At 43.4% G+C, this 10889-nt stretch overlaps 1 protein-coding gene across 2 annotated transcripts in view; it reads right to left on the bottom strand.

Annotated features, from left to right (window-relative positions):
* Window positions 1–320: 320 nt before the first annotated feature.
* The window catches only part of SLC66A2 (solute carrier family 66 member 2), a 244054-nt gene continuing 233485 nt past the window's right edge, over window positions 321–10889 (bottom strand). For both annotated transcript variants that reach the window (XM_063923296.1, XM_063923297.1), the window contains one exon: window positions 321–8698. In XM_063923296.1, coding sequence (XP_063779366.1) covers window positions 8491–8698 — 208 coding nt within the window. In that variant the 3' untranslated portion in view covers window positions 321–8490. The remainder of the gene's footprint in view (window positions 8699–10889) is intronic.

Genomic DNA, 10889 nt, shown 5'->3' with positions numbered 1-10889 from the left:
CTTACGGAGTTCCCAGCATCCACTAGGACGTCAGAGAAAATGCTATACAAAAAAACAAAAACAAAGAAAATGTAGTACGTTGTTGATGAATAGTCACAGCAACTAATATACTCTAATTTTAATAAGTTCAAAGCAATGTAGTAAAGACTCAATTATGCAACAAATAATAGATTATTAAATATGATATTTTATTGCAATTTTAATCACACAAGAAAAGTATTCTCATGAAGTTCTTTATTAAAATGGTCTTTTTTCAGTTGTACATCTTTTACACAGTTTTGACACCACTTGAAAGAAAAAAAAAATAGAGAAATCCCCCCCCCCCCAAAAAAAAAAAAAAAAAAAAACAACTTCCACTGCTGGAACTCCAAATTGTGTTGCAAGCAATAAAGTGTTCTCAGCAGTCAAGCTGTTTGTTACAACTAAACATAGATTGCATACTTTTTCATGGTATTTATTAAAAAAACAAAACCCATTCATATTTTGCGAAATGTATCCACCAAAAACTGCAAAACAAAAACGTGTTTGTAATAATAGAAAAAAACAAAGCAATGGTAGCTTAACTCATTCCCCTCAATACATAGACAATCTGTGTGTGTTCTGGCAAGGCATTGTGACTACAAAGTTTATATTCAGAATTTAAAATAATGCTAAAATGCAACTTGTATGCAGACAATTCCATAAATGTCAGTAACATTTTACATATACGGCCGTTATGTGGACGGCTTTGTAACATTCATGTAACGGCTGTGAACATTTATATTGTTTATATAGAAGCCACCGCCTTTAACATCCCACTGGAATACTGGAACATTTAGTACAGTTTGTTGAACATCTATACAGGCAAGTGAGCCTAAATAAGCATGTAAAAGCAAGATGGACAGGTTATAATGGCAACTACACCATTTCTGGTTAAAATCATTTAGAAATACTATTATTGAGTGTTTGCTTATAGTATAATGTTACAATTTCAGGGCAAATATATATGTGTGTGTGTATATATATATATATATATACATACATACATACACGACTTAATAAATCGTGGCCACATTTAAACATACAGGTTGAGTATCCCTTATCCAAAATGCGTGGGACCAGAGGTATTTTGGATATCGGATTTTTCCGTATTTTGGAATAATTGCATATCATAATGAGATATCATGGTGATGGGACCCAAGTCTAAGCACAAAATGCATTTATGTTACATATACACACAGCCTGAAGGCAATTTTAGCCAATATTTTTTGTAACTTTGTGCATTGAACAAAGTGTATCTACATTCACACAATTCATTTATGTTTCATATACACCTTATACACACAGCCTGAAGGTCATTTAATACAATATTTTAATAACTGTGTGTATTAAACAAAGTTTGTGTACATTGAGCCATCAAAAAACAAAGGTTTCACTATCTCACTCTCACTCAAAAAAAGTCCGTATTTCGGAATATTCCGTATTTCGGAATATTTGGATATGGGATACTCAACCTGTATAATCATAGACTGGAAGTAAAAGTGCCCTATATAATTGAATAGAGATATGTGTCTATGAATAATGTGCAAGTCATAAACATCTGAGAAAAAAAATCTAATAATGTAAAGCTATAGACACAGGTCAGACAAATTTAAAATAGCCTCCAGTAATTATTGTGCAAAGAGGTTGAAGGAAGAACGCCCAACATTTATGGAGAATACCTGGTAGAAGGACCTCTGTACACCACTGCATAGTACTGTGTTCCAGGCCTCATACAGTAATTAGCTGGCCCATAGGAACAAGTGGGCAGCAGTCTGATAGAGTAACACTGACAACGTAAAGTGAAATTGGAGATTCATTTCTACACACTTGACACTAATAAATGTCTTTGTACACACAGTACCTTACTGATTATGAACAAAAAGCCCATATACAAAATCCTCTATAATACGGTCACATGCCTAGATATGAGCTGGTGCACCTTGGTTTTCTCAAAAGTGCAATGGTTTGTGGAGCACTAGTTTGTTTGTATTTATCAAGGTGCAGATAGCTCTATGTGGGCTGCAAACACTCTCTTTAAAGTAAGGAGTAGACAAACGTGTATCTAGCTATGTAGAGTAGTGCAAAAATTAGATTTGGTTTTGAGGCATAATATACAAAGTAGATGACGTTGTGCAGAAGGTGCACTACTTGTAAAGGACATTCCTTGTTTTCCAGAAAGATGTACCACTTTGTCCACTCCTCAAAAGAATATCAATTTTGCACAACCTCACAACTGATGGAAACGGTGTCTTGATCTAACACCTGCAAGCTGCATTATTATTAGGCACAACTTTGTCTAATGTTAAAAGAAATGCTCACATACTCTATACAAATATGCCACATATAATATAATAAAGAGAACCCTGGTGTCCCCTTATTTTCACAAATACTTTAAGACTTAAATAAGGTTAAATTGAGCTGTATTTAAAAATGGAAGAGATGTAATGAGGGGAGGTAATACGATGGTAAGCATTTGCTGTTATTCCTACGTCTCCCTGCATAACTAGGTCCTCATCAAGATTGCAGTGGTACCTTCCCAAAGGCTAAAGTAGGTTTGCTCCCTTCAAGTGCGCTGGGCAGATCACCTAGTTGCATGAGTACAACAAGAAAGTTATATGCAGTGTGCATCCAGTGTGAGGTCCACAGTTGATAAGCATGTATTCCAATATAAACACGTAAACAGTGAATACTTACGAAATAAAACCTGAATTTACCCCAAACAATAGGAGAAGAGTTTAATGAAGAAACTGACAGAGCAACTGGATTGTAGCAAATCTTAAAATAGAAAATAAAAAATAAGATTTTAAACTTACCGGTAAATCTTTTTCTCCTAGTCCGTAGAGGATGCTGGGGACTCCGTAAGGACCATGGGGAATAGACGGGCTCAAAAAGAACTTTAGGTATGGGTGTGCACTGGCTCCTCCCTCTATGCCCCTCCTCCAGACCTCAGTTAGAGAAACTGTGCCCAGAGGAGACGGACAGTACGAGGAAAGGATTTTTGTTAATCTAAGGGCAAGATTCATACCAGCCCACACCATCCACACCGTATAACATGGATATACGAACCAGTCAACAGTATGAAACAAAACAGCATCAGCCCGAGACTGATCAAAACTGTAACATAACCCTTATGTAAGCAAGAAACTGTATACAAGTCTTGCAGAATGTAGTCCACACTGGGACGGGTGCCCAGCATCCTCTACGGACTAGGAGAAAAAGATTTACAGTTAGGTTTAAAATCTTATTTTCTCTTAAATCCTAGAGGATGCTGGGGACTCCGTAAGGACTATGGGGATTATACCAAAGCTCCAAAACGGGCGGGAGAGTGCGGATGACTCTGCAGCACCGATTGAGCAAACATGAGGTCCTCATCAGCCAGGGTATCAAACTTGTAGAACTTTGCAAAGGTGTTTGAACCCGACCAAGTCGCTCCTCGGCAAAGCTGTAATGCCGAGACACCTCGGGCAGCCGCCCAAGAAGAGCCCACCTTCCTAGTGGAATGGGCCTTTACAGAATTTGGTAACGGCAATCCAGCCGTAGAATGAGCCTGCTGAATCGTGTTACAGATCCAGCGAGCAATAGTCTGCTTAGAAGCAGGAGCGCCAACCTTGTTGGCTGCATACAGGACAAACAGTGCCTCTGTTTTCCTAACCCAAGCCGTTCTGGCCACATACATTTTCAATGCCCTGACCACATCAAGGGACTCGGAATCCTCCAAGTCCCGCGTAGCCACAGGCACCACAATAGGTTGGTTCATATGAAAAGATGAAACCACCTTGGGCAAAAAGTGAGATACTTTAATTCCACCGTTTTAAGAGGTTCAAACCAGTGAGACTTAAGGAACCGCAACACCACGTTAAGGTCCCAGGGTGCACTGGAGGTACAAAAGGAGGCTGGATATGCAGCACTCCCTTCACAAAAGTCTGTACTTCCGGAAGAGAAGCCAATTCCTTCTGAAAGAAAATGGATACGTCCGAAATCTGAACCTTAATGGAGCCTAATTTTAGGCCCAAATTCACTCCAGTCTGTAGGAAGTGAAGGAAACGGCCCAGATGGAATTCTTCCGGAGGAGCATTCCTGGACTCACACCAAGAGACATACTTCCTCCAAATACGGTGATAATGGTTTGCTGTCACGTCCTTCCTAGCCTTTATCAGAGTAGGAATGACCTCATCCGGAATGCCCTTTTCCACTAGGATCCGCCGTTCAACCGCCATGCCGTCAAACGCAGCCGCGGTAAGTCTTGGAACAGACAGGGCCCCTATTGTAACAGGTCCTCTCTGAGAGGAAGAGGCCACGGATCTTCTGTGAGCATTTCCTGAAGCTCCGGATACCAGGCCCTTCGAGGCCAATCTGGAACAATGAGAATTGTCTGTACTCCTCTTCGTCTTATGATTCTCAATATCTTGGATATGAGAGGAAGAGGAGGAAACACATAGACCGACTGGAACACCCACGGTGTCACCAGGGTGTCCACTGCTACCGCCTGAGGGTCCCTTGACCAGGCGCAATACCACGGTAGTTTTTTGTTGAGGCGTGACGCCTTCATGTCTATCAGGGGCAGTCCCCACTGACTTGCAATCTCTGCGAAGACTTCCTGATGAAGTCCCCATTCTCCTGGATGTAGATCGTGTCTGCTGAGGAAGTCCGCTTCCCAGTTGTCTACTCCCGGAATGAAGACTGCTGTCAGGGCGCTTACATGATTTTCCGCCCAGCGAAGAATCCTGGTGGCTTCCGCCATTGCCAATCTGCTCTTTGTTCCGCCTTGGCGGTTTACATGCGCCACTGCGGTGATGTTGTCCGACTGGATCAGAACCGGTAGGTCGCGAAGCAAATTTTCCGCTTGTCGAAGGGCGTTGTATATGGCCCTCAACTTCAGTACGTTGATGTGAAGACAAGCCTCCTGGCTTGACCAGAGACCCTGGAAGTTTCTTCCCTGTGTGACTGCACCCCAACCTCGGATGCTCGCGTGCGTGGTTACCAGAACCCAGTCCTGAATGCCGAACCTGCGACCCTCCAGAAGGTGAGTACTCTGCAGCCACCACAGGAGAGATACCCTGGCCCTGGGGGACAGGGTGATCATCTGATGAATCTGTAGATGTGACCCGGACTACTTGTCCAGAAGGTCCCATTGAAAAGTTCTTGCATGGAACCTGCCGAATGGAATGGCCTCGTAAGTCGCCACCATCTTTCCCAGAACTCGAGTGCAGTGATGCACCGACACCCATGTTGGCTTCAATAGGTCCCTGACCAAAGACATGAGTTCTTGGGCCTTTTCCATCGGAAGATAAACTCTTTTCCGTATCCAGAATCATGCCTAAGAAGGGCAAATGAGTCGTTGGAATCAACTGTGACTTTGAGATATTGAGAATCCAGCCGTGCTGTTGCAACACCCTCAGGGAGAGTGATACGCTGTTCAGCAACTGTTCTCTCGATCTAGCTTTTATCAGGAGATCGTCCAAGTACGGAAAATTGTGACACCCTGCTTGCGCAGGAGCACCATCATTTCCGCCATTACCTTGGTGAAAATCCTCGGGGCCGTGGAAAGCCCAAACGGCAACGTCTGAAATTGGTAATGACAATCCTGTACAGCAAACCTCAGGAACGCCTGATGAGGCGGATATATGGGGACATGAAGGTATGCATCCTTTATGTCCAGGGACACCATATAAAATCCCCCCCCTTCCAGGCTGGCGATGACCGCTCTGAGCGACTCCATCTTGAACTTGAACCTTCTTAAGTATAGGTTTAAGGATTTTAAATTCAAAATAGGCTTGACCGAACCGTCCGGTTTCGGGACTACAAACAGGGTTGAGTAATACCCCATCCCCTGCTGTAGCAGGGGGACTTTGACCACCACTTGTTAAAGACACAATTTTTGAATAGCTTTTAACACTCCTCTCTGGGGGAGAAGCCAGCAGGGCCGATTTGAAAAATCGGCGAGGAGGCACCTCTTCGAATTCCAGCTTGTAACCCTGGGAAACAATTTCTATTGCCCAGGGATCCACCTGTGATTGAACCCAGACGCGGCTGAGCCCCAGCGTCATGCGGTGGATTTTGTAGAGGCCGGGGAGGACTTCTGTTCCTCGGAACTAGCTGTGGCTGGCAGATTTTTCCCCTTGCCCTTACCTCTGGCAAGAAAGGAAGATCCCCGCACTCTCTTGGGTTTATGCGACCGAAAGGACTGCATCTGATAATGTGGCGTTTTCTTAGGCTGTGAGGAATCATAAGGCAAAAAGGTTGATTTACCTGCCGTAGCCGTGGAAACTAGGTCCGTGAGACCTTCCCCAAACAATTCCTCACCCTTGTACGGTAAAACCTCCATATGCCTCTTCGAGTCTGCATCGCCCGTCCATTGTCGGGTCCATAGGGCTCGCCTAGCCGAAATCGCCATAGCGTTGGCCCTGGAACCCAGTAGGCCAATGTCTCTCTGAGCATCTCTCATATATAGGACAGCATCTTTAACATGACCCAGGGTCAATAAAATGGTTTCCTTATCCAGCGAATCTCTATCAGCCGATAAGGTATCTGTCCACGCTGCTACAGCGCTACAAACCCAAGCCGACGCTATCGCCGGTCTGAGTAAGGTACCAGTATGTGTGTAAATAGACTTCAAGGTAGTCTCCTGCCTGCGATCAGCAGGATCCTTGAGGGTTGCCGTATCTTGAGATGGCAGCGCTACCTTTTTGGATAAGCGTGTCAACGCTTTGTCCACCCTTGGGGAGGATTCCCATCGTATCCTGTCCTTAGCCGGGAAAGGATACGCCATAAGAATCCTTTTGGGAATCTGCAGTTTTTTATCTGGAGATTCCCAAGCCTTGTCAAATAATTCGTTCAGCTCATGAGATGGAGGAAAGGTTACCTCAGGTTTCTTTTCTTAAAACATGTGAACCCTCGTGTCTCAGGGACAGCGGGTTCATCCGTGATATGCAACACCTCTTTTATACCAATAATCATATAATGAATACTTTTAGCCAATTTTGGCTGCAACTTTGGATCATCGTAGTCGACACTGGAGTCAGAATCCGTGTCGGTATCAGTGTCTACTATTTTGGATAGTGGGCTCTTTTGAGACCCAGAAGGTCCCTGTGACCTAGTGAAAGGCAGGGCTACACTCCCTGTACATTCCCTGGACTCAGCTTTGTCCAACCTTTTGTGCAATAAATTCACATTTGCATTTAAAACATTCCATATATCCAACCAGTCAGGTGTCGACGTTGCCGACGGAGACACCAAACTCATTTGCTCCACCTCCTCCCTAGAAGAGCCTTCCGCTTCAGACATGCCGACACACGCGTACCGACACACCACACACTCAGGGAATTCTCTATCTGGAGACAGTTCCCCCACAAGGCCCTTTGGAGAGACAGAGAGAGAGTATGCCAGCACACACCCAGCGCCAATGACCCAGGGAAAAAATTAACCCAGATAGCGCTTTTATTTCTTATATATATATATATATATATATATATATATATATATATATATATATATATATAACACTGCGCCAAATTATGTGCCTTCCCCCCTTCTTTCAAACCCTCTGTCACCGTATTCAGCAGGGGAGAGTCCGGGGAACCAACTTCCCAGCGGTGTGCTGTGGAGAAAATGGCGCTGGTGAGTGCTGAGGATCAAGCTCCGCCCCCTCAGCGGCGGGCTTCGGTCCCGCTCGATTTCTTTTAAAACTGGCGGGGGATGTCAGAATATACAGTACAGAGCCCATATATGTCCCTTATTGCCAGAACAGAGGTTTAAAATGCTGCCAGGGCGCCCCCCCTTGCGCCCTGCACCCTTACAGTGCCTGCCGCGTGTGTGTCGTGTGGGAGCAATGGCGCGCAGCGTTACCGCTGCGCGTTACCTCTATGAAGATCTGAAGTCTTCTGCCGCCTCTGAAGTCTTCTTTCTTCTTATACTCACCCGGCTTCTATCTTCCGGCTCTGTGAGAAGGACGGCGGGGCGGCTCCGGGACGAACAGCTAGGAGAGACCTGCGTTCCGACTCCCTCTGGAGCTAATGGTGTCCAGTAGCCTAAGAAGCAGAGCCTAGCAGTTAAGTAGGTCTGCTTCTCTCTCCTCAGTCCCTCGCTGCAGGGAGCCTGTTGCCAGCAGGCTCCCTGAAAATAAAAAACCTATCCAAGATTATTTCTTTTCAGGAAACTCAGGAGAGCTCCCTGTAATGCACCCAGTCTCCCCTGGGCACAGTATCAAACTGAGGTTTGGAGGAGGGGCATAGAGGGAGGAGCCAGTGCACACCCATACCTAAAGTTCTTTTTTAGTGCCCATGTCTCCTGCAGAGCCCGTCTATTCCCCATGGTCCTTACGGAGTCCCCAGCATCCTCTAGGACGTAAGAGAAAAAAAAGATTAAAAATCTAGGCAGAGAGTTCATGATACGCTCAGATATTTGCATTACTACTGCAGAGTCAGTTCCGGGAATGGGAAGCACGAGATCAGACAGTACATGTTCTGTTCATCATAGAGCTTTGGCACTGGTAACGTGTGTGATGTGTGACACTGGCTTCTGAGGGTATCCGCTGTAGATGTACACCTGAAGCAAGATGGCAATGTCTACAAGGACCTGCAGGAGCCCACAAACTGTAAACTGGAAGGGAGCCTGGTTCAGCACAAAGTACACCGTCTTAAAAGTGTCTCCACTGGTCCACATAAGAACCATTTTGATGCTGAAAATAAAAAAGGAAAACAATGAGAGCAAATGTCAGCGGTATTCAATAATCAACTAACAATATATTACAAACCAAGCACAAAGGGAAATAGTGTGATTATACAACACTGCATTATATGTATGTTACAAGAGCACAATTTATACACACTGGACACATTTCTCTCACAGTATAAGCATCATTAGAGTAAACTTATCTGATCTTTTAACAGATTTAACATAAAAAAAAAAAAAATTAAACAAAGCAGTATCAGGGATTCTTTTTGTCCATTCCATCAGACCACCCGCCAATACATGTGTGTTGTATGTTGACACCAGGGCTATTTTTCTAGCAATATATTTAGGAGCAGAATTTGTACTGATCCACAGCAACCAGACGCTTGCTTTTATTGATTAACTTGCACTAAACAAATTACCAGCTGATTGGTTGGTTGCTATGGCTCAGTGCACATTTCCCACTGCTGATACAGAGTGCAGCTATAACTAAAGTGAAGTTGCTGGTGGCTTAATTTGTAAATACAGAAATCCCAAATTTTAAAGGTTAACAAAAAAGGCATGGCAAATACTATTCAACATTTCAGTACATAATCTTACAGTGCATGGAATACAATTTATTTTCAACTGGTTTGGAATATGATATCGTAATTTCTTGGTGTATAGCAGTCTTCAGTTCATTAATGTTTGTAGACCTCAACTTTCAGATGGCCTTGTTGACTGTGTAGAAGCTTTTCATTAAGCCGGTGAGGATGGTCTTCCTTCCAGTAACAAATTCTGCTTGTTAAAGTAGCCAGACAAATGAAAGTGAGCTTCAGCAACAAACTGCAGCGATAACGCTGGAAATGACCCATCGAGTGATGCGAAACTTCAGAAACCGACTCCAAATGTGTATCACAAATAAAGGCCACCATCTGGACGATATCATATTCAAAACCAATTGAAAATAAACTGTACTCCATGCACTTTTACATTATGTACTAAAGTGTTGAATAACATTTACCATGCATTTTTTTTGCTTCAACCTGTATATGTAATCTCTGCATTTCTTCTATTATATAGGGTGTAATCTTATCATTACTGGTCCATTATCATGTTCTGGAGTAATTCTGTGTTTTTTTTTCTTGTCTAGACTGGCCCCTCCCTTACAGGCACCTGTAATGGACTAATAAATTGATTTGAGCTGCTTGCCATCTTTGTGCATCATTTCAGCTATAACTGAACCATGAGAACAATGCATGCCTCCTATGCTCTCTGTCATGGTAACTTTTTTTTTTAAATACATATTATGTACAGTATGAAAGTGAACACTTAGAAGTGCTAATAAACAGCCTTCTACACATCAGGATTAAGTTAATGCAGACCCTCTAAATAAATAATTGTACCCAGGCTATTATTTGCTATGAACTTTATTTAACGAGAGCCATATAGTCATACACGGAAAGATACTGGTAAAGCTAGAAAATTATATCTTTGTAAAAAAAAAAAGACTGTTTGTGGAGGGATGAACATAATGAAAATTGCTCCTGTGGTCCCATAGATAATTTAGGAAATATTGTTTGGGACAGAGGGAGGGAAAACCAGATAGCTGGGAAGAGGAAAGAAGAAATGGGCGGTGACCCATAACTCTGAGAACAGTGGGAAGCTTGCAATCGATATTACAGCAGTGTAACTGTAAAATCATCACTTCCACCTGATACACACTGCTGTGCTCCAAAACTTTGTATCAGGAACCTTTACTGAATATAAGTGGGAAGTTTGAGGACATAGCCCTCCTTGTGCGGAGTGGATAGATCCATTTTGGAAGGTCTGCAATGTCAATCTCAAGTTCAGTAAAAGCATTGCAACTTTCGCATAGTTAGTCAAGAAGGCAGAGTAGTAAACTCCCGTGTCATGCCAAGTACATAGACACAGTCCTTGCAGTCACAACTACACACCAATAAAACATCGATTCTGGAAACACACCTCCAAATGCCCATACATAGGCAATATGATGTCCCCACCAGCTCCGTCACTGTCCTCGCATTGGATTAGTATATAGATTGATTGTCACACAGCACCTTCTGCATGCCTTGTTCCCCTTCCACTCTGCATAACCACTGCACAGGCAGAGGAGGCTTTCCCTATACCTCCTCATGCAACACTGGTAAGCCATAACTCATCATTTCTAGGTTTATGCACACTGCTGTTTCCAAGCC

Source organism: Pseudophryne corroboree, chromosome 5, assembly GCF_028390025.1.
Source record: "Pseudophryne corroboree isolate aPseCor3 chromosome 5, aPseCor3.hap2, whole genome shotgun sequence".
In the NCBI taxonomy this organism is placed as follows: Eukaryota; Metazoa; Chordata; class Amphibia; order Anura; family Myobatrachidae; genus Pseudophryne; species Pseudophryne corroboree.
The sequence above is the reverse complement of the archived record's forward strand: the minus strand, read 5'-3'. Positions and strand labels throughout refer to the sequence as shown.